At 48.5% G+C, this 27265-nt stretch overlaps 12 protein-coding genes across 12 annotated transcripts; 8 read left to right on the top strand and 4 right to left on the bottom strand.

Annotated features, from left to right (window-relative positions):
• Positions 1–102: 102 nt before the first annotated feature.
• Positions 103–1273, top strand: P175DRAFT_0558914 (uncharacterized protein; the record flags this gene model as incomplete). The annotated part of the gene is made up of 3 exons (XM_040900876.1): positions 103–628; positions 696–1199; positions 1261–1273. Exons 1-3 carry the CDS (start codon positions 336–338, stop codon positions 1271–1273), a joined length of 810 nt encoding a protein of 269 aa, XP_040750742.1. The 5' UTR covers positions 103–335.
• Positions 1250–2556, bottom strand: P175DRAFT_0558913 (uncharacterized protein). The gene is made up of 4 exons (XM_040900875.1): positions 1997–2556; positions 1722–1880; positions 1590–1660; positions 1250–1521 (listed from the first exon to the last, which is right to left on the bottom strand). The coding sequence occupies exons 1-4, from the start codon at positions 2341–2343 to the stop codon at positions 1346–1348; spliced, it is 753 nt and encodes a 250-aa protein (XP_040750741.1). The 5' UTR covers positions 2344–2556; the 3' UTR covers positions 1250–1345.
• Positions 2557–2923: 367 nt separating this feature from the next.
• On the top strand, positions 2924–4489 carry P175DRAFT_0441139 (uncharacterized protein; the record flags this gene model as incomplete). Its single annotated transcript, XM_040894061.1, has 4 exons — positions 2924–3047; positions 3129–3232; positions 3291–4169; positions 4253–4489. The coding sequence occupies 4 exons, from the start codon at positions 2924–2926 to the stop codon at positions 4487–4489; spliced, it is 1344 nt and encodes a 447-aa protein (XP_040750740.1).
• P175DRAFT_0482574 (uncharacterized protein) lies at positions 4490–6050 on the bottom strand (the record flags this gene model as incomplete). Its single annotated transcript, XM_040895497.1, has 1 exon — positions 4490–6050. The coding sequence occupies exon 1, from the start codon at positions 5564–5566 to the stop codon at positions 4490–4492; it is 1077 nt and encodes a 358-aa protein (XP_040750739.1). The 5' UTR covers positions 5567–6050.
• P175DRAFT_0558910 (uncharacterized protein) lies at positions 5644–6142 on the top strand (the record flags this gene model as incomplete). The annotated part of the gene is made up of 2 exons (XM_040900874.1): positions 5644–5702; positions 5848–6142. The coding sequence occupies 2 exons, from the start codon at positions 5644–5646 to the stop codon at positions 6140–6142; spliced, it is 354 nt and encodes a 117-aa protein (XP_040750738.1).
• Positions 6143–6211: 69 nt separating this feature from the next.
• Positions 6212–6778, top strand: P175DRAFT_0510612 (uncharacterized protein; the record flags this gene model as incomplete). Its single annotated transcript, XM_040898525.1, has 2 exons — positions 6212–6466; positions 6521–6778. 2 exons carry the CDS (start codon positions 6212–6214, stop codon positions 6776–6778), a joined length of 513 nt encoding a protein of 170 aa, XP_040750737.1.
• Positions 6779–7889: 1111 nt separating this feature from the next.
• atg15 (triglyceride lipase ATG15) lies at positions 7890–9781 on the bottom strand (the record flags this gene model as incomplete). Its single annotated transcript, XM_040894040.1, has 2 exons — positions 7890–9524; positions 9581–9781. 2 exons carry the CDS (start codon positions 9779–9781, stop codon positions 7890–7892), a joined length of 1836 nt encoding a protein of 611 aa, XP_040750736.1.
• A 431-nt stretch (positions 9782–10212) lies between these two features.
• P175DRAFT_0441671 (VPS9 domain-containing protein) lies at positions 10213–12425 on the top strand (the record flags this gene model as incomplete). Its single annotated transcript, XM_040894084.1, has 2 exons — positions 10213–10559; positions 10616–12425. The coding sequence occupies 2 exons, from the start codon at positions 10213–10215 to the stop codon at positions 12423–12425; spliced, it is 2157 nt and encodes a 718-aa protein (XP_040750735.1).
• Positions 12426–12917: 492 nt separating this feature from the next.
• P175DRAFT_0441511 (uncharacterized protein) lies at positions 12918–16209 on the bottom strand (the record flags this gene model as incomplete). Its single annotated transcript, XM_040894076.1, has 2 exons — positions 12918–14458; positions 14889–16209. The coding sequence occupies 2 exons, from the start codon at positions 16207–16209 to the stop codon at positions 12918–12920; spliced, it is 2862 nt and encodes a 953-aa protein (XP_040750734.1).
• Positions 16210–17433: 1224 nt separating this feature from the next.
• Positions 17434–20815, top strand: P175DRAFT_0517624 (uncharacterized protein). The gene is made up of 3 exons (XM_040898991.1): positions 17434–19987; positions 20038–20313; positions 20364–20815. Exons 1-3 carry the CDS (start codon positions 17846–17848, stop codon positions 20469–20471), a joined length of 2526 nt encoding a protein of 841 aa, XP_040750733.1. The 5' UTR covers positions 17434–17845; the 3' UTR covers positions 20472–20815.
• A 201-nt stretch (positions 20816–21016) lies between these two features.
• P175DRAFT_0517622 (phosphoribosylglycinamide formyltransferase) lies at positions 21017–22287 on the top strand. Its single transcript, XM_040898990.1, has 2 exons — positions 21017–21633; positions 21746–22287. Exons 1-2 carry the CDS (start codon positions 21217–21219, stop codon positions 21989–21991), a joined length of 663 nt encoding a protein of 220 aa, XP_040750732.1. The 5' UTR covers positions 21017–21216; the 3' UTR covers positions 21992–22287.
• Positions 22288–24703: 2416 nt separating this feature from the next.
• On the top strand, positions 24704–27065 carry P175DRAFT_0494478 (Zn(II)2Cys6 transcription factor; the record flags this gene model as incomplete). Its single annotated transcript, XM_040896016.1, has 3 exons — positions 24704–25843; positions 25921–26714; positions 26786–27065. 3 exons carry the CDS (start codon positions 24704–24706, stop codon positions 27063–27065), a joined length of 2214 nt encoding a protein of 737 aa, XP_040750731.1.
• Positions 27066–27265: the final 200 nt, after the last annotated feature.

Below are 27265 nucleotides of genomic sequence, written 5' to 3'. Positions count from 1 at the left end.
ACATCGGGAGAACACGGGGAATTGCTGGGAAGGCTTTTTTTTTTTTTTTTTTTTTTTTTTTGAGACCGCAGATCCCATCGCTTGACAGTTGACAGTGACACTCCCTGATATCTAGACCTCGATATTCATGCCGAAGACCTAGTCTCATATGTCTTCTCCAATCCTTTCAACACCCCATAACTCGATAGAAGTTGGAGTCACGTTCCTTCAATGACGCTCAATCCCCCGCTCCCAACATCTTGCGCTGCATACAAGGAACAACAAGCACTATAAAATTAGGTAGGAGGAGAATATGGGAAAAGACTTTATCTTTATCAACGTCAAAGAGCCAAAGGATGCGCTCCAACTGGCGAAAGAACCTGAAATCCGATCGCATGTGGCCTGCTACCAGTGGAAACAAATTGGGACGACTCGCTCCTCGAAAAAAAGGCACGCCGCGGAATAGACTTGCGCAGGTGTCAATGGGTCTGGAATTAGAGCACCCATCCTGTTCAACGCAGATTGAAACCGACCCCGGTGCCAACATGCGGACCTCGATACCGCGTCAGCTGGGCGGGCTGCGAGGGGGATCCGTTCTGGTCATATCCGATATCGTTTCGGCCTTTTGTTCCACTAATCGTGGATCATTGTAAGCAATTAAAACATCCCCGGCAACTAGTTCACTATACTAAGCCATTCATTTTAGACTTGGTCAGTATGGCAGTTGATATCCCCGAGCTCGACCAATCGGGAAACCGGGGACTTCTAAGAACCAGCTGGTTCCCTCTTGTAATGACCGAGCCGGCTCTGTTCCTGGTCATTATCTTGCTTGCTACATCCCACTACGCTTCTGTTCATGACCGGTCCATCGAAATGAGGCTGACTCTGCTGAGTCTCCGATGCGAGGCCATACAAGCCATCAACACTGCGCTGGTGCATCAGTCACCGGAAACCGTACCCGATGCCTTGGTTGGCGCAATCGCCAAAATGGCCAGTTATGAGGCCATGTTTGGGAACCTGCATAACTACTCCGTGCACATGGAGGCCCTCACCCGCGCTATCGGACTCCGGGGCGGGCTGTCCTCTCTCGGGCTGAACGGGTTGCTACGACGAATCGTCGTGTGGATTGATCGTAACTCTGCCTTTTTGCATGGCTCGCTCATGTTACTTTCCTGGGGAAACGTTTGCGCCGGGGATGCCCTTGCCCGACCCAAACCCGGGTCATTTTCTCGGAGCTTCATAATATTTTTTTTTTTTTTTTTTTTTTTCTACTACTTTGAGTGAAGTCAAATGACCCTCTCAAAATCAAGAGTCGGAACAGCGTGGCTTTCGTTATATACAGTCAAATCAACCCAAGCAACCCAGCTTAACGAGTAGTATATCCTCCATTCGCAAAGATAGTCTGGCCCGTGATCCATGCCCCCCCGGTACACAAGAACAACGCAAGAGGTGCGATATCTTCCACCATCGTCAGCCGATTACCCATGCCGTTGGATTTATGGAAGGCGACGGCCTCGGGGGATTCCTGGGGATAGAAGAACGCTAATTGGACAATATGGATTTAGCATTTGACTTTCCATCATCTAGAGTAGAATCCGGTCGAGACTCACGGGTATCCATAGGGCCTGGGGCGATGTTGTTAACGCTCACTTGACGGGACTGGAGTTCTTTGCAGACTCCGCTACAACAAGTTAGTAGAGTACATATTGCTTTAAAGCAGAGGGCGGTTTTATATATCTTACCGGGTGAAATGCTCGACGGGAGCCTTGCTTCCAGCGTAAGAGGTGTAGTAGCCCGTAAAGGCCCCCAGCAGCGCCGTAACAATGGTAATGATCTTCCCGCCATCCGAGACATGAATTGCGGCTTCCTTGAGCACGAAGAAGGCCGTCTTGGAGTTGATCCTGGATTTGTCAGTATACCGTACATCTCCACCACCCCCCCTTCTCTTCTCTTTTTTTTTTCTTTCAAAAAAAAAAATAAAAAAAAATAAATAAAAAATAAAAGACACGATACGTACGCAAACATAGAATCATACTCCTCCTCGGTAATCTCCGTAATCGGCTTCTTCAACACCTTGCCGATCGTGTTCACTACAATATCAATCTTGCCAAACTCCTGCAGCACCTCCTGGAAGAGCTTGGTGACTGCCGCAGCGGAGGTGAGATCGCCCTGGTAGACGGTGACTTTCAGGTCGGGGTACTTTTGCCTGAGCTCGGCTTCCAGTGTCGCGGCGTCGTTCTGGCTGCTGGCAGAGTGGTAGTGCAGGGCTAGGTTGGCACCGGCGCCTGCGAACTCTCTGGCGATTTGGGCGCCGAGGTTCTTGACCCCTCCGGTGATGAGGGCGGTTTTGCCAGCAATCGACATTCTTGCGGGGAGAAGGGAACTATGAAATGAAAGAAGGGGTGACTAGACTTTTTTTGGGGGGGGGGGAATGAACCTTTTACATACATGTTGAGCCGGAGGTATAATTCACAGAGCTAGGTAACGCGGGATCTATAGATCAAGATGGATTGGGTTATGCATCGCCATGCATTAACTACCTGGTAATATGCTCCGGATTGGGCCGCATAGTGCAAGATTACATATTGGATAACATCATGGAACTCATGCTGGTGATTATCCGAATCGGGATATCACCCCACTGGTTCTGACTCGCGATGAAACCTTAAAAGGATCCGTTTACATCACGATTCATGACCTCGAGAATTCCTGGAGAAGGGCATGCTTTACTGTATTTTAAGATTAGGTACTTACACTACTAGATGGTAATCAAAAAACGATAGGGCTAATTGCCATATATCGATCCAGAACAAACAGTGCAAACCCTCTATCCACACCGAAATAATAATAACCTCAATCATAACCTCACTTGGAATTCGAGTGTAAGATACATCCTTGATCGCAGTCTTATGCGTTTTTCATGATAGGTCGACGACGGGTCGCAATGCCAGCAGTTAATGCCCAAGTCCTCGAAACCGACTCGCGGTATCTGTTTCGCCAGCCAGTCGCCCTACAGTGGTTTGAGAATGGACGGCTTGTGAAATGCAAGGAGGAGGAGCGATCGGCCGGTCAGTCTCTTGTTAAAATATGAAATTGCACCTCTCGGTTTCTTTGTATACTCAAGAAATGTACTAACCGCACTACCGCAGGCCCGTTTGAGCTTTTCCTCGACCTGTTGTACGTCGCCATATTGGCCAATTTCGCCGAGGCACTGGCGGAGGACATCTCGGGTGTATCTCTCGTAAAGTACTTGGTAGGTATATACATATAGCCTGCGAACAACTTCTTCACTAACTAGGGCCTGGGACTAGCTGATCCTCGCCCCCTCATGGCAGGTTTGGAGCGACCTCCGCGAACTGATGAACTCGTTTTACAATGACGATCTACTGCAGAGAGTATTGATCCTCTGGATTATGGCTCTTATGGTCGTCTACGGCAACAATGCGCCATTGGTGAATGAATCAATTGGGGCAATGCGCGCCACTGTGGCCTCCTATATGGTGGCCCGTGTGTCCTGTAACGCTGCGCATCTATTCTATTCGTTTTCCAGTTACCACCATCGTCCCCAACAGCGGTTGTGGGTTGCGCTCTCATCATTATCCCTCTGTATTTATATTCCACTCTACTTTGACACGGTCTCAATCCGCTCTAAAATTGCCGTTGCGACCGTGGCTATTGTGGTTGAACAAGCACTTTGGATTTTCTGCTTCTCGCCAGCAGCGAAGAAGCTCCTGAAGGCCAAGTATACCACTGCTGTCGATATTCCCCATGAGGTGGATCGTTTCGCCGCATTTTACATCATTGTACTGGGTGAATACCTTTACCAAATTGTGGTTGGCTCGCCTGCCGCTATGGGGTTGAATCTGGGCCTGCTCCACGCGGTGTGGACCTTGATCATTGCCTTTTGCCTGAACTGGATGTACGTCCACAAAGATGGTGGCTTACACAGTACCCATCCGCTGCGATATTCGGTTTCCACTGCGTTTGCATGGGCATTCCTTCACCTCCCATTATGTGCTAGCCTTCTAGCCAGTGGTCATGTAGCCGCCACCAGCACCGCCGAAGATCGCTTCGAGGACCCCGAGCGCTGGCTGCTATGTGGAAGTCTAGGAGCAGGCATGTTTTGCCTATATGCCCTGGCGAGCCTGTTCGAGTGTAATGATCAGCCGTGTACCTTGATTTTGGGTAAAGTTAGTAGCTCTTTTGCTTTGCAACCCCGGATCCCTATAGCCTGTCGATTCCAAAGCTAACCATCTGTCTTGTCTTTCCACAGCATTCACGAATCATCATGCGACCCATTGTAGGCGTCATTCTTGTTCTTCTGGGGCTCGCTAACAAGCTGGACATCACCTCTGTTTTGTCCATCGTCATGGCCCTGGTGGTATTTTGCCTGATTTGGGAAAATGTCACCTCTCTGCGCCGGGATGCGCAGCTGTGGGAGCCATGGGAGAATACCAAGTATCCTGAGGAGAGGGACCATATTGATGACTTGAATAATATAATTATATAATTATTTAAAATATTTACAATAAATTCGTTGGGCTATAATAGACCATATGGTACAGGCGAGGGTCCAAATGTCCGATGAAAAAGACAGAGGATCATTTGCCTCAAACCGTGCCTCGGGGGGTCGGATGACAAGGGGGGTGCGAGATTCGTATTTCCCTTCTTTTGAAGGGGAAAAGGCTTCACCAAAGTCTGTAAGCAAGATCCTGGTCTCTGAAAGTGTGATTCTCTCACTCGCTTCCCCTAACCATATAGGCGCAATGCCGTGGGATGGAACACCAGGCGGAAGCGGATTACCGTTTAGACAAACAACTGGGTCTAGCTCCGGTTCTCCATATTTCTCATATAATTGTTTCAGTGAGAGCTGGTCAAAATTGGGCGGAACTTTAAGAAGAATGTTGCCGAGGTGAAGGTCTCCATGGACAATTCCTTGGGCATGTATATAATCCACAACAAGAACGAGTTGTGCAGCCAATGACCGGGCTACATCAAGCTGGAATAAACGGATCCAAGAGCCATCTTTCACCCCGGAGAGGCTAGCACTCGCCGGCGCTGTGACGTAGCAAGCATGATTGCCATTTGGGCCGTGAATGGTGAACCTATCTAGAATCGAAGGGACCATCATTTTCCCTGGATGGTTGACTGAAGGACAATGAGGACGAGTGAGCATGGAAACAATGTCCACTTCCTTTGGATCTGCATTTGCAGTGCAAACTTTCACTGCAACGTATTTATTGAATTGTTCATCACGGGCCAGCCACGCAGTTGAATAAGACCCATGTCCCAGCTTATGAACAACTTGATATCGACCGTGAAATTGATCTCCGATTTGAATGGGGTGATAGCCCCCTGGTCGATAGTTTTCAAGTCTTTCGACTCCCTCCAGAGGCTCGTAGAGGAGACGTGTGTCAAAATCTTCGTAGGTGTCCATCAATTTGAATGCGGTGCGAGTCAACGCACAGCGAGGTTGGCTATGATGAAGCAGTGGCATATGCCCCTTACGAAGGGCAGGAGAAATGGTTGAGGAACACAAATAATGCGGGCGCAACAACCGAATGGCCAGTGACAACAATTGACTCATCGCTGTATCATGCGGAGAATTTGAGCCAAAACAAGTTTGATAAAGGAGATAAAAATATCTCACAATATTTTTTCATTATGTCGCCGACGTTGAGACGAATATGGTCCCGAAAGATCAAGACCGACTGCGCCAGCTTGTAGCTCTGGCATACATATCAGACAGCAAGAGACAGAAAGCTCTACCCCAAGGCGGTTCTCATTAGGTGTGTACACAATGCATTCGAGCAAGGTGATACTTTGAATCCCTACTAGATGCTAACTGATGTCTGGATAAATTTGCAGGTCCGAGGTTCATGATACAACCAGTATCAATGGCATACACCAGAAAGATCCTTTGGGTCCACACGTGACTCTTTGCTACAAAGACGAAAATCAACTCCTGCATGGGACTCATGTCGCTAGCCATGGCTATGTTCGTGGGAAAGACGATATTGGGTTTGTGAGCGAAAGACAACAAGGCAAAAAGACAGTATGGCCGTCGGAAAAAGAGCTTGAGGCTGTACCAGAGATCGGCTACGGCCATCGGGGATACAGCTCGGCGTGGGTAGAAAAAAACTCCGCGTGGGTAGAAAACTAGCGCCAACTATTTTCTACCCACGCCGAGCTGTATCCCCCCCTCCTTCTCCCTTTTCTTTTTATCCCGGCGATGATACCCTTCGTACAATCATCCCATGCGGGTGCTGGCTGGCATTTGGTCGGCCGTGCGTCCGCCTTCCCCGACGTAAGCTCAGGCAACGACGACTGCCAGGTCACCCCAAGTTGCAAAGCTTTCAGTATCCCCAAAACAAATAGCCCCGGGGATCCCAAGGCTCCAGTCGAAGCAGATCTGGAACGGGCCGGGGATTTGAAGGACCAAGTGCTCGTGTTCAAGTACAAGGGCAAATTCCATGCCATTGACCATGTGAGCAAGCTAGAGACAGGCGACGGGGAAATGAAGGCTGACTGACCCCTTTAGCAATGCCCTCACTCGTCATTCCCACTTTCACAGGGGAGCCTCTTTGACATTGAGGACTTTGGGGTTGTCCTCAGTGCCGGAATCACCTGTCCCAAGCACGGCTGGTCCTTTGATATTTTCTCGGGGCTGTCGGACCGTGGTAGCTACAAGCTCAAGGTTTGGGATGTGCAGCTACGTAACTCCGAGACCCCGACTGATGAGGCTTCCGAAACCACCGATCAAGAAGTCTGGGTGAGGCGGAAACAGCGGATTGGCTAAGGTGACCTGGAGAGAATATCTATCTACGTTCAATAACTACGTACGAGTTGGTGCAACTCGGTCCGCTGGTGAACACCACCTCCGCGCTCCGGGTCAGCGTAATTGCTTCATATGACTATCGTCTGTGGGCAATTAGGCGTAACATATGCCGTCCTGTCCGATTCACCCTGAAATCGAGCGGCTTCACTGGCCTGAGTCAGTCTGTATAGTAGCGATTTTTGTCACTCAGCAGACCCCCCACGGGATGGTTCCCCAAGTTTTATTCGCGAAACCCTAGTACTGACGGATACCTAAATCCCGTGAACCGAAAGGCTATACAATAGGATTCTAAGCCCTTTGGTGTAAGCTTCCAGCTTGTTCTTATGAACCTTCTCTTCTTAGTTCTAGCCCAGCGAAGTTTGGTTTACTCTTAGCTGGTTGGGACACCTTTCTCTCGCTATAAATGTGATTAATCATCCGGAGATAAACATTTTCTATAGATAGTTACGTAGATATTTGGCATGTACAGTAAGAGGAGTTCGGACGCCTAATATGCATGCACGTTTGAGACATTGTCAGCAACAAGCAAAGATCAAGTTGTAGAATTCCTCTAAGTAATGATATGTAAATGGTATATATAAGCTTCTCCAATGCATAGAACCAGATACCTGCGAGATTTCTCTATAAGCAAACAATCCAGTTCCTGTAACTCTTATACACTCACTGTTTTCGATGCATCTCGGACTATAATATTCACTCACGTGGCTTGCTTTTATTCGTAGCTCTCAAGTTAGGGAACTACTAATGCAATAATACCAAGTGAGGAACGCGTGCGATCCGAAAGAGTCTGATTTATATCTCTATCTAATAGCTAGAGTTGTTGCTAATTGCCACCCAACGCCGTCACTATAGGTGCAACTACCTACCTAGGGACTTGGAATAATAATGATATCAATGGTTTCTAAATAGGATCCAATGCAACCTTGAACTCCAATTCAGTAAACGAACCCAAAAGATGAGAATAAAAAAAATCGCTCGCTAGTAAACTGCCTGTAGGTTGTATATAGTCATAACAGTTATGACGGGAGTGAAGGTGGAATTCTACTGCTCAGGCAGGGGGGCATCTGTGGTCTTAAAGAGGTAAGACGGGGGCCGGGGTAATCAAATGGCTGTCCGCAGTAGAGGAGTCATGGCAACCCCACAAAAGTCCAGGAGTTTCGCATGTGGAGGTTGTTTTCGGCACAGAAGCCGGCGAGGTGGTTGGAGTGATTGGGTCCCGACATCCAAACCATCCAGGATCCTTGCAAGTCGTGGTGCTGGTAGGAACTTCGGCAGTGGTTGTGATCGGCGGCGTCGTAGTGTCAGTAGTGGTAGTCGGGTCTTTACAACCAAACCACCCAGGTGTCTTGCATGTTGATGTCGTCGTCGTGACTGTGGTTGTAGTCGTACTATCAGTAGTAGTGGTCTCATCAAGACAGCCCCACCATCCAGGAGTTTCGCAGGTTGTGGTCCTGGTTGAAGTAAATGTGGTTGTGGAACTTGGGACTGAGGTCGTTGTTGTCAGTTCTGAGCCATTACTGCGGAAGAACTTCCACAGTTCGCAATCATAGCACTCCTCCTCCGCTACGCAAGACGGGACACTGTCATATGCTTCGAGGACATCCGTAATCACAGACTTGATACGATGTGTGCTGAGTGACACTCGCCATCCTTTATCCGCAACTGTATCATAAGCACACATGTGGCCAGTATGGCATGCAGACTCCATCGCATAGCCACCCCAGGTACAGACAGAGCTAACTCCATTGCAAGTACCCATATATACAGGATCCGCGGTGTGTCCAAAATGATATGATCCAGTATACTTTCGTGTCTGAGGAAATCTCGGGTCGTGCCCTGGGGGGCTTGGGAGGCCAAGCCGTGCTGCAGGGAGAGCTTCAGGGACAGCCTCAAAAGTGACAACAGGCAGTCCGAAGGTCAATCCAAGAAGGCTAGACATAGCACCACCCAATGAATGACCGGTTAGCCATACATTTGAGGTGGGATAGAGCTCAGTGATGTTGGAGTATAAGTCGATGGCCGCACGATAATATCGGTTCTCGTCATGCATAGATTCAATGATACAAGTCAAGTTGGCGTTATAAGCTGATGCCTGGCAATCACAGACTTGCCGCCAGAGATAGGAGCCTCCTTGCCCACAGCAACAGCTGAAAAAGAGATTGTCATTCAACTTATCGTTGGTTGTTGTACCTGCCCCGTCAAAGAGAGCCGGCGAGGTTCCCTTTAGAGATATGACAATGGTGCTGTTGGTTTTATCCGCATAGATATGACCGCGGAGTCCATCACTTTGCCAGCCGAAGCTGGAGGAGTAATTAAACTGACCATGGATATCCTCCCAGTCTTCCGTACCCGGTTCCTCAATATAGTCATTTGCGGTCATCTTTGCAAAGGTCATCACGCTCTCCTTATTCGTAATATTTGGGCCAGGTAACGTGTCCATTACCCAGTCTGACGAAGAGAGAGATACTATGGATCCCTCTCGTGCGGCTGTTAGGTGCCCTTCAACAACCGAGAGACGACGGTCGGCTAGTCGTTGTATTGTAAGGGGCTCGGAGGACGCAACGAGGGGTAAATCGAGGACAGCAAACTCTGTTTCTTCAATTCCATCTTCTGAAACTGCTCGTAGTCGCGTACTCGGTTTGATGTCGAGCCTTCTGTGAAGCTGAGGGTACTCGTACGCCCCTCGCTGAACAATGTGGCGAAGAGTCTAAACCAACAATTAGTAAAGCAGTGCTAGGTATAAAAATAGATCGGAGGTCATACAAACTCATGTGTCCCAGAGAGAGAAGGAGATCCAGACAAAGGGATCTGTGGAGGGAGGAAAGGGGACGATTCTCGGGATCCCGAGTATACAGGGTGATAAGCGGAGACAACGCTGGGGAGTATGGCGGCAGACACCAGTAGGCCTGAGAAGCCCGTATCCCACAAAGAGCGCTTCCTAGGGCGCTTATATGGTCTTTCCATGGCTGTATTACGATAAATAACAATGCTAAGTAGCGTTATGAACAGAAGAGGCGCAGATAGCTGATGCAGAGTGCTGGGGATTGTTCACTTATCGGTGACGCATATTGGGGGGCGGAGAGGAGGCGTCACGTGGATCACGGGCTACGCGTGACGAGCATCGACGAAGGCATCATCATTTCCAGTTATTTGAACATCAGCCATCTTGCGTGAATCTCACGAGGCCTGGAGCCTGGCATCTCACCATGTTTTCATTTGAGATATAAGCATCTTTTCAAGTTCGTGTCAATTTTTACCATATTTCATACTGCCCGGTGCCTTGGCGTCCATTCTCCTACCGCCAACAGAGCTCCGATATCTATCCGCGGGGGGCAGCTAGCCGGAACTCCAAGCTACAAACCAACCGATACAGCTCGCAATTCCTGCGTATGGCCATGTCTTCCGGGACCTCAGATACTGGCTCCACAAAGCCTCGCTTGCATTCAGTTCGCTCATTTCCCAGGATGGATAGCTCGAACACAAACACCTTTGTGCGGTCACGGTCAAAAACCGCTCAGTCCGTCGCAATTCCAGAATCGGTAGACTCGGACGCTGTTCCGTTAACATTGTCGACAAATGAAGACAACTCGAGTAGCGGTCCAGACTTGTTCGATAAGTCAGGGACTCCTGATGCCGGTGTCGGGGACGATGGACCCCAAGGGGAGGAGGCTTCAGTGCTCTCAAGGAACGTGCCGGATCAATCAGAGGAGCTACCGATAGAGCTCATCAGTCTCACCGATAGGTTTGTGGTTCTCTCACTGTATAACCAATTGTAATAACTAATCTCTTTAATCTTAGATTTGTGAACTCCCTAACGGCAAAAGTCCACTCATCTCCGCCCACAATAGAAAAAATCTCCAACCTCTTCCAAGATTTCTACTCCCGAGCGGAATCCCATATAGCTACTCACATATCTGCACTTGCCTCTCGGATAAATCGCGATTCTTCGCCATATCCGGTGAAAACAAAATTCAGTAGTAAAGATACAGAAAATATTGCCTCTAGTCGTCAAATGTTGACAGCATCGGAAGTGGCGGAAAAACGGAATGCACGAAAGCTCCTTGCCTCCAAGCGCGTTGACTTGGAAGAAGCTGTAGAACGGAGGGCTTGTGAAAGTATCTATGATAAAATATGGAGGCATAAGAGCACGCTAGACGAGGTTAGAGATGAGAAGTTGCGCTCAAAAACAGCAGCACTGCTTTTAGTTGGGATCAACCTCAAGGATCTTGGAGTGGACATTGACATTACAACAATTGACGAGGAAAGACAAAAAGAAGCAGATGAGGGCTTCGCAATCGCGCGTGATTGTCTTGTGAAGATGAACGATGAGAAGTATCCGTTAGGGAAGCTCCGGCACCTTGCTGCGGCACACAAGGCTATTGTCGATGCATTGACCAAGCTACTTCCTTCTTCCTCCTCAGCTGATGAGATCTTGCCGGCTCTCATTTACACATTGGTTACCTGTCCACCCGAGGGTATCAACATCATAAGCAATCTCCTCTTTGTACAACGATTCAGATCATTTAATAAGGTTGACGGTGAAACTGCATACTGCTTAACCAACCTCGAGGCGGCTATCAGCTTCCTCGAAAATGTGGATCTTTCTGAACTCCGCGCCGACGAGTTGCCAGAAGGACAGGCAAAAGCACCGAAGGATGAAGCTGTACAACTCGTTGAAAAAACAGGTTCCCTTCAACCAGCTTCAGAGATCCCCGCATCGTCTGTTTCACCGGTTACCGCTTCTGCCGAGCCTTCGAAGCCAAGTGAAAAGGAAGCGTCAAGCACGTTGCTCAGATCTCAGCCCCCAACGCAAGTTCAACCAGGACGTCTAAATAATATTTTCCAGCCCCCTTCAAAGGTACTCGGAGCGGCTAACGATGCCGTCCGAAACACTGCTGATCAAAGCCTAAAAAATATCAGTGCAACATTAGACAGCAGTTTCAATTTTCTGTTTGGCAGACTCAAGGAACTCCAATCGAACCAAATCCCGGGTAAAGACGGGACAGGGCCTGTTTTACCAAAGACACTAGCTGAGGCAAGACGCTTGGTGACTGCTCCAATAACTACTGGCAACACTCAACTCAATTCGGAGGAAGGTGTCGCCAAAGAACCTCAGGCTACTGAACGACCTCAACTGAGACGCATCGGCTCCAAGGCTGAAGAGGTTTTCCTCGGGATAGTAAGTGGACAGAGAACTCCCAGAGATCGGAGCGTGGAGAGCGTCCGCACGCAGGAAAGCTCTAAACCCTCGAGCCTCTTTAAAGAAGAACCCCAAATTTCCACATCAAGCTCAACATCGTTAGCTCCAACACCTTTGGAGTCGATGAGAAACTTTGGCAACACTCTTAACCCACTCAACCACATCCCGGGTATGATCAGGAATTTTGGCCGTGCCACGCCTGAATCTCCTGCCTTATCATCCCCTTCTCCTTTAGAAAGGCCAAAGGGGCTCTCATTCTCGCGGGAAGCGAAAATTGACCCCCCAATCCAGCGTTTCCTCCAGATGCAGAATGCGAATGATCTAACTATTGGAGACGTGAGCGTTTTACTCGAAGATTACAAGCGCCTTTCCGCTGCGCTTTTAAAGCAAGGGCTGACTTTCAAATAACTTTCCTTCATTGTTCTCCTGGCGTCTAGATGGCATTGTGTTTTTCCTCTTATAGTTTTTTTCCCCCCTTGTATCTGCATCTATCTGCGCTCATCAGCGTGAAAGATTTGACCTTACTTTCCTAGATCACTGCTGGATATCAGTGGTTGGATTAGACATCTAGCATTTTTATTGGCATTCTGAGGATAGAAATTCTTCGTTGGCATTGGATGGAGTTCATGATGGAGACATAACAATCGTACTTCTGAAATGGGTATAGTGATGCTTTTAAACGGATAATTTAAATCGAACGAGTCAATATAAAGCAGACAACCTTTGAGACAGCAAGGTCATCTCGCACAGTGATGAAAGATATGGCCTGATAGGAAATGGGGAGGTAAATATAAAAAAAAAAAAATAAGTAACAGCATAACTCGGATATAATCAGGTAATAAAACAACAGGCAAGAAACGCCCGCAGGCTTTAGGATGTAAAGAAATCATATCCGCTGTTTCAAGGTGTACGGCCACGTAGCATTTCGGCGCCACCGGCTCTCATTTCTTCGAACTTGGTAGACAATTCAGTAGATAGCTCCTCGACTACATTGTGTCTTCTCTTAATCTCGCCCTCGAATAAAGCTGCCGTCTTCCGCCGGGCGTGACGCAGATCTTTCATTTTCAACATCATTTTGCTAAACTCTTCAACGAGTAGGTCGCCGTGGTCTTCCCACTCATCCATGGAGAGCTTTGCAAAATAGTCATGGCGCTCTTGGTCAGAGAGTCTGATAAGGAATGAGATTTTGCCTTCTTCTTTTCCTTTCTCGGGAGTAGATTGTGTCTCTGAAGCAGATTGCGAAGGGGGAGTCTGGTCGAAGGGTTCGGCTTGGAGATCGGCGAACGACTTTTTGTATAAAATTTCCGGAGGGTAATCCATATCAAGTTGACGTTTCTTGGTCCGTGTTTTTGTTGTTTCTGTAGGTTCTGGAGCCGTTCGTCTGACAACAGAGTTACGTCTTGCGAATGGGTCGTTAATCGGATCGTCATCTAGATCATCCAGGTTCGTCATATCGAAGACATTGAGGGACTGGAAACTGCTTGAGCGGGCATGGTCGTCCGCGAATAATCCTAAGCCTTCGTCGGGATCCTGGAGATCAGTGTCACTCTTCTCGGCGTCTTTACTAGGCTGGGATCGACTACCGGAGCTGTGTCGGGTAGGCGTTAAGTCTAGCTGGTCGAGAAGAGATGGTTTGGGAGGACTAAACCTAGTCCTTGGCGTTGTAGTCATGCTGCGAGTGAGAGTTACTTTCCTCGCACTAGTGGGTAATGGCTTTGAGGTAGAAGCAACTGGAATGAAGGATGGATTCTTGGACGGTTCGCTGGGCATAAAACTGTCGTGGTTGGAATAGCTTCTGCGACTCGCGCTCCAGAAATTCTGGAGTCGTCTGCTCATAGGCTCCTCTGTGGCTCTGTACCTAGGCGCGAAGCGCTGATCGTCTGTATCGTTTGATTGTTCATCATCACCTGCGGTTGAGGTAAGCTGGCTTACACTGTCGATGTCATCCAAAGCAAAGCCAGCTGATTTCATGGCCCTATCGCCAAGACCCTCATACCATTTAGAGTCGTGAGGACGGCGCACTGGTCGGAATTGGTGTGGTGGTGATGGTGAAGGTTGCGGGGGATGCTCGATGTGTTGAGGCTGGGCGGTTATGGCGGGTGACAATCTGTATGGAATATCATCGATGCCATAGACACTTGTCCCAGCGACAGTCGAGTCATCAATGCCCTCTACATCAGTGTCGAAAACATCCCTGTATACAGGCTGTTCAGCTGGAACATTCAGCTGCTCATGAAAAGGCGAGCCGTATCGATCTAGCGGCGCCTGTCGGTGGGGTTGAATCGGCACAGGGGCTATCAAAGCTGCCGTGGGAACTTCAACTCTGGCTTGGTCTGCTAGAGCTTGTCTTGACTGATTTGGCACTGCCTTAGTTGGTTGGGGATCATGCTGGCGAGCTTCTTTGGAATGCACATAGTCCCCGACGCCCATGTTTAGTCGACCTGTAACCCAGAACCGAGGTTGAAAAGAAAATGAAACTGTCGACAATACAATATCAAACCATGGGATTCAGAAGAAAATAATAAGATGGCGTTCGTTGGTCCCCAATTCTTTTCTTGTGGATGGTTCTCTGGTGTCAGGATATTTTTCGAAGCTGCTGTTTGAATTTCATGGCGAAGACGACGTGTTGGGTTCCTCAGGCACACGAGCTTACCTCATAACTATCTTTCATCTACTATAAAAAAGTAAATTAAAGGCTCACTACTACCACAGTTACCACTTTTATATACGAAATAAAAGGGATGGATACATTTCAATGTAAAGTCTGGATATTAATTAATATAGAATAGAAGAAATAATACCTTTCTACTCTATAGTCCATCCACTGGGACGCCTAAGGTGCACCTGATTATTCGTACGGATCAAGGGTACCGAGAGAGAGATCGTCTATATGCAAGTCTTGCAGCCTAGAAGCTACTCCCAGCTTACGCTGCTGGGCTTTACCCATAAACTCTTTCGACTTCTCAATCTCAGCCTCCCTTCTCTCCATCGCCAGTCTCCGTTCTCGTCGTTCGAACACAGAACTAGGGAATTCTTCTGAAGACATAAAAAGATCATTATCTTCGTTATCATAATTTTCGTCATCATCGCGTTTGTAATCGTCACTTTTACCACCAGGTACACTGGACACAAATAGGTCAGCAATCCAGAGTGATACCATTCCCCGGAGTTCCAGTAACTCCGGGCTATCTGAATATGGAGGCGAAACAATCATCTCATCCATCCTGGCGGAGATTTTTTGGGCTTGCTCAAGTTCCTTGGCTCTGACACCAGCGACAAGAGCCTGGTGTCGCTGTCCTGAGTTACCATGGCCATCAAGCTCCGACCCAGGATCTTCATCCTCGCAAGGCTCTTCGATTGAGCTCTCACGTTGATCATCGAGTGAATTCCGTGCCGCAATACTCTCTTCTTGGGTAACATATATCCAAAGTCCGAACATGGCTGGGTAAAAGTGTAAGGCGCTTGTAACGTTAGGGGCTGTCTTCTGGTATGGATGCTGGATTATGAGCATTTCATAGTACTCCCTAGCATCCTCGAACCCCTTTCGAGTAAAATGTAGCTTAGAAACCCGCCCCGTGCTCTGAGAAGTGTCGGTCGCAGTTTTGCACTTCTGGCGATCCTGTCGAAGTAGAATTTCCGCGCCAATGCCCCATCGATCTTCAGTACGCACGTCAATCGGATGTCCCCCGAATTGCTCGCGAATAATCAAGCCCCATGCCCTTCCTGCTCGGATGTAGTCCCCATCTAGAAGGCATCGATGCATAACGGCCGTGAGCACCGCAAGATGATGAAACCGAAGGTTGCCTTGATGTGCTGCCGATTGAGGAGCATAAAGAGGAGGCGTCAAAGATGAAAGTTGACGCAGGATTGCACCGCGTGTATTCACCTGGCGGACCCTTTCTTCGGCCGCGCCATGCGGAAAGCTTCCCCCAGGTAATTCCTCATCAAAAGAAAGACCAGCTGTGCGATATTGATGAGCTTCCTCTGACGATAAAAGAAGAGATTGCGAGATTGGCGCTTTCTCAGATGCAGCATCAGTTGTTTCACCGCCGTCATTGTGGTCAGTGTCTTCCCCAGTATCATACTGCTTCTTGCGTTTCCTGGACTCGTATTTGGTTACCCGTAGACTAGGGTTCTGTTGCCATAACGGAAGCGGCAAAGAGAATGCAGAGGCGGAGGGCACGAGGGCCATGGAGATTCTGGCCGTTAAGAGCTGATGGCTTTCCCCTCAGGAGATTCTTCGTAGTTCCCCTGAGGACTGGCGATCAAAATATCCGCATCTAGCCAAGATCTCAAAAAGCAGACAGGCTAGTTAACTAATGAACTGTGCTAATTTTTCAATCACTGTCTTGTTCTTTTTTTTTTCTTTTTTTTGTCTCTCCTTTGGCAATCTGTTTTATTATTTAATTGATGTAACAGAAAGTGTAGGGTCAAGGATACAGAAATTGAAAATAGAGGTCGAGATGTGAGGGTTTTGGCCAGTATTCAAGAAGAGGGAAAAAAATCGAATACAAAAAATACATCTGCAAGGCCCCAAGGCATCTTTCAGGCTTCTCCGAGCGAATCAGGTGAAGGTAGTTAACTGTGAGGACAGTAATTACTAATACAATACAGTCGGTTGGAGACTAATCCCAATCGGGCCATCCGAAACCGCCACTGAATCCTCCATCTTCCATCACCTCGTTACCAGTCCGTCCTGTGGATGATTAACTATGGGAGAGGGGAGATTGGTAATGCTTTATTTATACGTAGTTAGTTATATCAAAGCAGATTCATGAATCATCTAGTAATCATAACTAATATAATAGAGAGAGACAGTGTCCACTCCGTAATTCAACCTGGAAACTCTGAAGCAACCCCGTACCAACCATACAGGTAGTAGTACGTACTGGTACTGGTGCTCCGTACCGTACTTGTACTACTCGTCAGCAGCCGATCTGTTATCGCTCACCTGCCATCACCATCACCATCGTCACATCCATCTGCCATCAGCATCTCCTCCTCCTCCTCCTCCTCCTCCTTCTCCTGATTCCTGCCTCTACCCCCCTCCTTGACATTCGGAATTTTTCATCATCATCATCTTCTTCTTTTTCTTCTTCTTCTCTTCTAATCGATCCTTTCATTACACTTTACTTCTCTTTCCTCATTAAATCGCTCTCTCGGATTTGAGACCTTGTCGTGGGGTCCCCGAATATCGTTCGCCTCTCCTTCGTAGCTGACTTAGAGTTGGCACCTGCCGTTCATCTTCACCTCTATCCATCGTCAAGGTGGGAAATCACATCCCTTCCCCAACAATATCGTGTTACTCTTCCTTCGATCTATCCACAGTCACTGCAGCCTTGCATTTCACGAGAACCCGCCTGTCAAGACAATCGAGAGGTTGCGGCCTGGCGCCTTACTCCTCCGCAGTCCACATCACATACGTACAAACACATCTCCTAAGAGTATTATAATACCGCATAAGACTTGGGAAAAGCACCGGATTGGGCATCATATTTGTATGTTGTCCCGCACAAGCTGTCCAATGGTGAGCATAACCGTCGTCATGCTTGTTTCGGAAGGCCGGGGAGCTCTCTTTGATGAGACTCGCCTGGTTTGGTGGCACCGTCGAGGGTGCATCCTCCGGCGTTTGCTTTATCGACTACTCAGCAACACTATTGTCCTTTATTCCATCCCCTTCCAGTTCTTCTATCTGTCCCCGTCTTTGGTAATCCAGCTCTATTTGACATCTTACTAATGCTTTCGTACCGTTAGTTATCTACCTGTCCATGGCAATAGGTGGTTTTTAAGATCCCATCGCCACATACCAGCCTTTCCTTTTTGTTACTATGGGACAGTCCTCCTCTACGCAAAGAGATCAACGCCAGAATACTCCTTTCCACCACCTGACCTCTCTTCAACGCAGTCACAGCCGCAGGAGGAATGAAGATATGAGTACCGGCCAGAATACGGAGCAGGATGGGGTTGTTGGACCCCAGGAAGGCCTTGAAATAAATAACGATGATGTTGGAATGGTGGACCAAATGATGGCCCCAGTTGATCCGTGGCAGCCGACGATCACCCCCGGCGAACTTTCGGGGAATTCAAGACAAATGGGGCGTATCCAAGAAGAAACTGGATCCCAGTATGAACCTATCCAGCGGGAATACCGATCTGCAATTTTAGCTCGCATGGCCGCCAGAAGACACTCAACGATGTCAAGGTTAGGATCCAGGATTTTGCCGAACTCGGTTATCCGTGGCCTTCTAAGCAGCGAAGAGGAAACCCCAGCAGAAGGACATGCGCATCGACATGGAATAGTTTCGAGATCGATTCCAAGATCAGAGATCGGTCACAGCAGTAGCCGCTTCAGCCCTTTTACCTCACTTAGCGCCAGAGGCGTATCAAGAAGACGCTCGATTCGTGCACCCTACTTCATTCCCCGCAGTGATCCGTCCGTCATTTCAGACCCTAACCATTCGGGCTCTTCCTTGGATCCGTCTGCGGAAAACAGTCCGGAATCGGGGAGGGTGTCATGGCGACGAAACGCTCGACTACATCGCATGCGACAGTCGTTGTCGAGTCCCATTACACAGATGTTTGGCCAGCCGTCTTCAGGTACGTCTCCTGATCAGACCCCTGAAGATACCCAGCAACCCCATATGCCCGGCCCTGATTCCCTTGGATTTATTCCGCATCCAGTGCCCATGGATACCCGTCCAGATTTTGATGCCCCCCACGAACTGGATTCCGTGGAGCCTGCAGTGGGAAGCCCACGTCCAGGTTCCCCCCTTTTCCCACAGTCTGCACAAAGCCCATCGAGTGCGCGACACTTTCCGAGTCTGCTGCGAGCACGGCCATCTCGAGCTCTGCGACGGGAAGAGCAGACACCTCTGTCGCGCGTCCTTCAGCTCGCCGCTGCGGCTATTGCTGCCCAACTTTCCGGTACTGCTGGTCCAGTTATGCCCAACATTCAAGCACTGGGCAATGATGGGCTGGATGGTTCATTGGAAAGTTTCATTCAGAGCCTGCAGCATGCCACATCTGGCCACCCAACACCTAGCGACGCATCTAATAGCACAGGAGACGATGGGCCCCCAGCTCCGGTCAACTTCTTGCGAGTTTTTCGATTCGCCAATTCCGACAGCCCTCGCGCTCCTGGCCCGTCAAATCCGTCAACCACAGAGTCAGACAATTCTGGGAACCATGGAGATGGCATCGATGTCGATAACCATGTAGATGGGCCTGAAGGTCGCACAGTTACCCTGGTGGTCGTTGGAGTTCGATCTGTTCCCTCCGGTAATGGCCCTGGTGGTGACCAACAACCCACAGCGGGGCCAGGTCTAGATGCTTTGCTTCGACTTCCGTTCTTGACACCAGGGAATATCCCCCGAAATCAGGATAGTGGCCCTGGGTTTCCCCCACGGGCTGGAGGCCGCCCGGGTTTTGCCGCCAATCGTCCTACGGCAGGAAGCGCCGGTGCACCAATTATCAACGATGAAACCCCATCACAGCAAGGACTGTCGAGCCCATCGCGGAGATTTTCCGACGCTGGAAGCCGTGGCCCACCGTCATCGCTTCCTTCTGTCGTATCGGAAAGCCCTCCAGGTCCTCACCCACCTCCATCTACACCAGCAGAGCCTGGTCTTTCTGCCGTTTCGTCGGGCGCGTCCACTCCAAGTCGAAGACTGTCATCCGCATCGATGATGTCACCCAACATCCTTCCTCAGCTTGACGAGAACCGGTCCATGCAGCCCACAGTGGAGCCGCTAGAGGACAATATCCCTTTTACTACATCCCGCCAGAGACGCAGAAGCGACTCGGAATTTGCGCGCCATCGCGAGCTGGGTTCTGGAGCCGTTAGACGAAATGGCGTTGTGGAACCCGACAACCCGACGCCACCGGCAGGTAGAAGCTGGTTGATCTATGTTGTCGGCACTAACCTTTCGGAAAATCACCCTGCATTTGCAACCCCAAGCCTATTCACTGATGTGAGTGAATCTTTGCATGCTATGTGGCTGCATACTAACCTGGTTCTTAGAATCCGACTTACGAAGACATGATCCTGCTCTCATCCCTCCTTGGCCCTGCTAAGCCACCCGTCGCTAGTCAAGAAGATCTCACGTCTGCGGGGGGCCTCTTGCGTGTCATCGAATATGGTGGTTCCCTTGTCGCACAGACCCTTGATGAAGCTGTCACTATTCCGATACCGGAGAGAGAACGGTGTTTGATCTGCCTCAGTGATTATGAAGTAGCTGAGGAGCTGCGACAACTTACCAAGTGCAAACATCTTTACCACCGGGATTGTATTGACCAGGTATTATCTCCTCTATTCCTCTGTCAAAACCTGAGCTGACATGTCTGTAGTGGCTAACGACAGGTCGCAATTCTTGTCCCCTCTGTCGGGGTCAGGGTGTCGCCGAAAAGTCGAATGCCGAAGCATCGTCAGACCCGCCGAGCGCGGCAGCAGCTTGAATGCACAGATATCGTCACGGCCGTCGTTTTTAATATGAGGACCCAATTCGTTTCTTGAGTTATTGTGTGTCAAGTTTAGCATGGAGCGTCTAGCCTTTCTACCTCTCTGTTCGTTTTCTTTTTAGCCTATTGTCTTCTCCACTTACCGATATCCATTGTTGTATTGCCTTTTGTGAGAGTTCCTTGGTTCTGGTTATTGTCCTTGGGTTCGGGGGTGTCACTAGGGATGTCTCAAGAGACTCCAGGGACAGGTCTTTGGACGTCGACAGGCTGGAAGCTTTCGATATTCCTGGTTACAAACTTACCTTTGTGATATATCTTAAAACATTGCGTTTCAAATAGACTGTATTATTGTCTACATTATGCCAATGGAATGGTGAGATCTATAAATGTTTCTCAAGTAGTACGGAGTACGGAGTATACCAAGACATTCATGATAGTTCAATGATGCCCCGCATTCTCCGCCCACTGTCGATGACTCAGCACCGTTGATGCCCCGCTTCCGATTCATCCAGCAGAAGAAGCTTTTCAAGTGCGCAAGTAATATACAATCTCATCTCCAATTGCCATTGTCCTATTACATACATGTAAAAGACTTTGTTGTTGAAAAATCGAAGAGCCTCAGCTAACTGCGAATCCCCAGTGTCCAGTCATCGCACAACCCCCGGCGCACCTCGACCCTGAAACAGCAAAGAACGAAGAGATTGGGAAAGAGAAAGCAATCCAAAAAAAAAGAAAAAAAAAGATGGACCCCATCCGCCTAACAATCCTCATCTCCGGCTCCGGCACAAACCTCCAAGCCGTAATCGACAGAACCGCCCCCTCCTCCCAACAAGCCCTTCCCGCGTCGATCATCCGTGTAATCTCCAACCGCAAAGACGCATTCGGGCTCGAACGCGCCCACCGCGCCTCCATCCCAACACACTACCATAACCTCGTGAAATACAAAAGGCAACACCCTGCTACCCCGGCGGGCGTGCAGTGCGCGCGCGAAGCATACGATGCGGAGCTCGCGCGCCTCGTGCTAGCCGATAAACCGGATTTGGTTGCCTGCTTGGGATTCATGCATGTTCTGTCCCCGAGGTTTTTGGCACCGTTGGAGGAAGGGAAGGTGAAAATTATTAATTTGCATCCTGCGTTGCCGGGGGAGTTTAATGGTGCTGTATGTTTTTTTTTTTTTTTTTTTTTTTTCTTCCTTCCCCTCGAGAAGACTTCTAAGAGGGGGGGGAAAGAGAGAGAGAGTATGCATGCTAACATGATTTGTTTCTGGGTAGAATGCTATTGAACGTGCACATCAGGCGTGGCTTGATGGTCAAATCGACAAAACTGGCGTCATGATCCATAATGTGATTTCGGAGGTTGATATGGGGAAGCCGATTCTGGTCAGGGAGATTCCCTTTGTCAAGGGGACGGATGAGGATCTGCATGTCTTTGAGCAGAAGGTACATGAGATGGAGTGGGGGGTTGTGATTGAAGGGATACAGCTTGCTGTTGATGAGATTCAGGCGGCGCGGGCTTAAGTTCCTGTTTGGGAGGGGAGGAGGTTGGTAAGAAGAATTTTAGGTACTTGACTGGGACTACTACTAAACTGGGCCATGAGATATGGTTTGATTTCTGTCATCCTGGAGAAGGAGGAAAGAGATGATTGTTGAGTTAGGAGATCAAAGTAGGTGTGATCATACAGTAATATATCATGGATGGAGTTGATCAGTAGTATACTCTGTAGTATAGGTAGTATAGAATATCGTCACCAGTCTTTGTGCGTGCGACGTATATTATAAGACTACGTAGTTATTTTTCCGTTAAACGTGCCCACAGAGAACTACGGATGAAACCAGGAATGAATAAAGTAGAGCAACATCTGGTCTTCTTTCCATGAACTGGGGATTCTTTAATCTCACTATGGTCTGATGAGTGAGTAAGTATCCATGTCAAGCTACCAGAGTACAGCACTGAGCAAAAGCATTTACTCTATTCTATTCTAGATCACCCATGACAAGGTGAGGCTGGTGTAGGACAATTATTGGCCATTCAAGAACGGTGGAACTCGAGCGTCAAGAGAGCAAACCCACGTGGAGAGATCAGTCTACTCTGTACAGCGAGGCATCCGTATTTCCAATTCAAGTCTGTGGCTAATTTATTGAACCGGGGCGGAAGATGTGGCAAAGTAAATAATGCGGGAAATATGCAGGGTAATGAACCCAATGAGTGTACAAACTGAACGTCTTTAAATCCGGGCTTCAGCCTTCAGCAAGCCAAAGAATCGAGACTACGGAGGACTACGGAAGTGGACCGGGGACGGTAATTTTACATGTCTGATTAAGGTGAAAGCAGGGGAAAAAGTTAATAGAGGAGTCTAGACAAGTCAACAAAAAATCGTAATCCATCATCGTCCTCGGAGAGAACCATTTGGAGACATGATGAGTAAGAAAGGAGGCCTGAGAGCTGTCAAAATCTCTCTGAATGCCGATACCCGTTCCTGTATGTAGTGAAAGCTTCCTGTCGACGTAAATTTTGAGTCAACTCCGATCTCCCTAATCGAGATCTGCGGATTCTTTCTGGCTGCAACTTGGTCTAACTAAGTAATTCTTCAGCTCCTACAGACCATGCAACGTCTGAAATCCGAATGAGGCGTGGCTGAGGCTATCACCTCCGTCCTTTTCCGGCTCCACCTTGTGGAGGAACGTTTGTGGCAACGTATTTATGGATACGGTGGTTCTTTTCTAATACCGGGCTAGCCAACCTAATTCCCAGGGACAATCCGCCAAACTGACAATCAGAGCAGCTTAACAATAAACGAGTAGATAGTTAGTTAATCAGTCAAGGTGAATCATGTACATGTAGCACTGATGATTTGCACAGGGATCAAGCTGCCTTGGCCATTGTAATGACTCGTAGAGTCTTGGGATTACATAGGGTAACTACTAGTATTATTGTATGGTATTATGCATTCCGTAGGGGGGTACTTTTGGCACCACTGCGGACTCATATAACGTCTTTTTATTCAGTTTAACTCGGAGATCCAAGTTACTGAGATATTTTCTTCGGCTGCACAGCCACAGCCAGCGTTCCCCCTCAATAATTTAAAGCACTCCGTACATAGTACGACCCAGAAGGTTGGCTCTCAAGGTTCACCAGATGCAGTAGGCTCCACTTGGTCCCGCTACTAGTGCTGTTAGTACCGAGTACTCCTACAAGAGTACCTCTACGGAGCACATTTTCACCTATCTGGATGAGGTCACCAGCGCTTAAACTTATTCAAGGGCCCATGAATCAGAGGATGTGAGGAGGAAAGCCAGACTTTTACATCGTTTCAGCTTGGAATCTAACTTGCTGGTTCGAGCTGGAGTGTAATTTCTCAAAAAAAAAAAAAAGAAAAAGAAAAAGAAAAAATCCTGGTGTTATTGATCGAAGAATCCTGGCCTGTTCCCACCTGTAGGGCCACTAAAGAAATAGCGTTGGGTCCTTGGGAAGCCTTTGGTGTGTTACTGGCTTTAGCCTTCGGTGCCCCTCTTCTCTCTGTCCATCTCGGAGGCCAGTTATTCTCCTATGCCCCGGACTCAAGGCAGCAATACAGAGTACGGAGCTGAGAGTACTGTATAATGAATTGATATCTAGGTTGATCTACAGGTAGATGGCTGCCAATTGATCATCCAATAGGTAAGTATGTATGTATCCTTAACTAGTCCATAGTAGCCTACATACAACTTAAAGGAACAAAACAGGTACACCGATCAAGATAGGGTTGATCGGAAAATCTTCCTAAAAATAAAAAGAAGAGTTGATCAGAGTAGAAAAGAAAGCTTTCCAGGGTTGTTTTTCCTGTCAGATTCCGACCAATCTTGATACCTCGTCCTTCATTATTCATTGTTATTTACTTTTACTGTCCCCTTCGGTGATCTCTCTCTCTCTCTCTTTTCCCCTCCACTTCTGTCCTAATTCATTCCAACAATCCTGTCTTTCATCTCTCCTCTTCATCCATTCTTTCCTTCTTTTCTCCCGTTGTTTTCCATCCCCTCTCCTATTCCTATCCATCCTATCATCCTATCTTAACCTCTTCCCCTTCTCTCCCTTCTTCTTCTCGTGACAAAAGAATGCATTTTCATCCGCGTCCCACCTTAGGCTAATCTCTCTGCCTCTTTCTCCTTCTCTTCCTAACTTATGCCGGCTATCGAATTCGGCTCCCTTGCTCCCCGAATTTTCCGCCTACAATTTTGCTGGCTTCTCCCATTATGGCACATTCCTCCCCCCCACCCCAAGCCCCCATGACGGGCTATCTCTCGGGCTCTTTACATCCCCAGGAGCCTTCTCCGCTCTCCACCTATTCAATCTTGGGTCCTGCCAATTATCCAAAAAGCGTTGCGCTTTGGCATAATCCTCCGGCGCAACAGCAGCAGCAGCAACCGGAACCGTCGCCGCCACAGATCCCCGCGGCTTCCTATACAGCACCCCCCACAACACCATCCCTCCTCCAGCCATTACCGGATCAGAAAAAGCACAAACGGACTCGAAGTGGTTGTTTTACCTGTCGATCCCGTCGCATCAAATGCGACGAAACCCGTCCGATTTGCGATCGATGTCGAAAGGGGAGTCGTGACTGTGTTTATCCAAGCTCCACGGGAACGGGCGCGCCATCAAAGCCGGGATTGCGGTCTGTCGTCAAGGGGAAGGTCCCTCGTCCACAATCCTGTGGGAGTGATTCTTCCGGGTATGTTGAAACAGACGAAGTTCGTGCCCTAGACCCGATTGTAGACGAAGGAGAAGAGGAAACCAGCCCCAATTCCAGCACGCATCAATCGCCACCCTCTGCATCGGCTATTCCAGTTAGATCAAAACCGGAGCTTCCGCAGCAGGAGGGTAGTGGTCAGCCTCTACGGCGACGCAAAGGGAAATGGCAGAGCGGTGGTGGTGCTACAACAGATCCCGCGGTCTCCTGCAAAGAGAGCAGTAGCTCACCGTCCACTGAGGGATCCTCGAGGTTTGAATCGTTGAGTACACGATCGGCCAGTGTCGGATTTATACCCCTCGATTCTGTTGGACCCCCGAATACAGCCCATTTATCAGAAGATCTTCGCTATTATCTCTCATATCACCAAGATTTCATCGATTATCGGCATTACTTTCTAGGGCCTTCCAGCAGCAACTTTGTCCACGACACTATCCTCGAATTTGCATTGCAGTATGAGCCTCTACTCTACGCAATTGTTGGCTTCGCTTCATACCATCATTGCGTACAGACCGGGAATGGAAAGCTCTATTCATTCCTCAGATACTACAACAAAGCCTTGACACAGTTGCGGAAGTCTCTAGGCTCCGGGGAACCGTATAGTGAAGCAACCCTAGTCACCGTGCTGGTACTCACTACGTTTGAGGTATACTTTTTGATTCGGTTTTTTTTTTCTTCTCCCCCTTGTCACACTACTATGCTAAGATCCACGGCGGTCTCTAGGAATTCATAGGTGACTGGGTCAATTTGATTGACCACCACCAGGCTGCCCATGTTCTGATACGCGATCTTCTATCACCTGAATCGGCAAGTTCGGACGAGATTCATAGACACATCTTCGTATGGTATGCACGATTCGACGTAGTAGCCGGAATTCTCGCCGCAAACGAGGTGGTTTTGGGACGAGAATGGTACATTAAAAGAGAAGAATACGACGAACAGCAGGCAGCAAACGATCCAGATAATATCGAGAAACAACTAGCGCTGGCATCTTCGATTAACCGTCGTTTTGGCCTGGAAATGGCATCCTTGTACGCCAAATTCTCGCGTGGCATGATCGCAATCGAGGATTTTATAATTCAGAACACCCATCTTGAACAAACTCTAGAGCGTATGCGGGGCATCTTGGAGAAGTTCAACTTGGAATACAAAGTTCAAACCTATCCAAACCAGCAACCCTTGACAAAGGATGATATTGTGGACCCGTATATCCCAGGTGGATTACATTATGGCCCGCTTTGGGAGGTGAATTTTGCTTGGATTGACTACTACTCAACAAAAGCTATGTTCAAGTATCAGTCCATGTTATCTTTAAGGCAGTCGTCGTTGGAGGAATTGCAGAGCCTCGCATACGAGCAATGTCGTTTAATCGAGTCAGTCCACCGATGGCCAGACAAGGAAAACGGCTACGTGTTTGGGTTCAAGAACAGTATCGGAATGGTAGCCATGTTTCTCCCGAAGGATTCAAAGCACCTTATGTGGAGCAGGCGAAAATTTGCTCTCATGGAGCAGCACGGGTAAGTTAAATATACTGGGTCACCTTCTCCCCAAATCACCCCCACGCTGATTGAAAATTCATGGTCTGCAGATACTGTGTTGCTCCAAAATTCCGAATCTCTCTTGCGACGCTATGGCAGATGCCGGAACTCAACCACTGGTGGCTCCCAAACGATGAAGGCTATCCAGATATCATTCGTGAGGTGCGTGCGATGACCGAAGAGCGCACAAACAATCCTAGGGATGGTTTCCGAGAAAGTGTACGCGACATGAAGACTCTCTTTTGGAACATTAGTCTCGACGATACCGAAAGCGAGAACAGCCCATCCTCTGTGGGAACAGATGTACCTTGGTCTGCACGTCCCCGTTAGCATCGGCCCTCCATCCTCCCAAACGCCACCAAATTTACTCACTGTCTATACGGAGCGCTATTCATTTATGCTTCTCCTTAATAGCTAATCACCATTTCGATACCCCGCAACCTTGATATTTAATGACCGGATGATATCCCTCACTCCTAAGTGTTCTATACCCAAGCCTATGATTACAAGCTTATTTCAGTGCAGTCTCA

Source organism: Aspergillus ochraceoroseus, assembly GCF_002846915.1.
Source record: "Aspergillus ochraceoroseus IBT 24754 chromosome Unknown P175scaffold_6, whole genome shotgun sequence".
NCBI lineage: Eukaryota > Fungi > Ascomycota > Eurotiomycetes > Eurotiales > Aspergillaceae > Aspergillus > Aspergillus ochraceoroseus.
This window is presented reverse-complemented; position numbering and strand designations above follow the sequence as displayed.

Bases quoted from the DNA above. Each gene is read 5' to 3' on its own strand.
- P175DRAFT_0558913 (XM_040900875.1), bottom strand. From the start codon at position 2,343: ATGTCGATTGCTGGCAAAACCGCCCTCATCACCGGAGGGGTCAAGAAC. The intron at 1,881-1,996 runs GTACGTATCGTG...TGACAAATCCAG, and splicing joins GAGTATGATTCTATGTTTGC to GATCAACTCCAAGACGGCCT. The intron at 1,522-1,589 runs GTGAGTCTCGAC...TTGTCCAATTAG, and splicing joins CCCAGGCCCTATGGATACCC to CGTTCTTCTATCCCCAGGAA.
- P175DRAFT_0517624 (XM_040898991.1), top strand. From the start codon at position 17,846: ATGGGACAGTCCTCCTCTACGCAAAGAGATCAACGCCAGAATACTCCT. The intron at 19,988-20,037 runs GTGAGTGAATCT...CCTGGTTCTTAG, and splicing joins CCCCAAGCCTATTCACTGAT to AATCCGACTTACGAAGACAT. The intron at 20,314-20,363 runs GTATTATCTCCT...ACATGTCTGTAG, and splicing joins ACCGGGATTGTATTGACCAG to TGGCTAACGACAGGTCGCAA.
- P175DRAFT_0517622 (XM_040898990.1), top strand. From the start codon at position 21,217: ATGGACCCCATCCGCCTAACAATCCTCATCTCCGGCTCCGGCACAAAC. The intron at 21,634-21,745 runs GTATGTTTTTTT...GTTTCTGGGTAG, and splicing joins CGGGGGAGTTTAATGGTGCT to AATGCTATTGAACGTGCACA.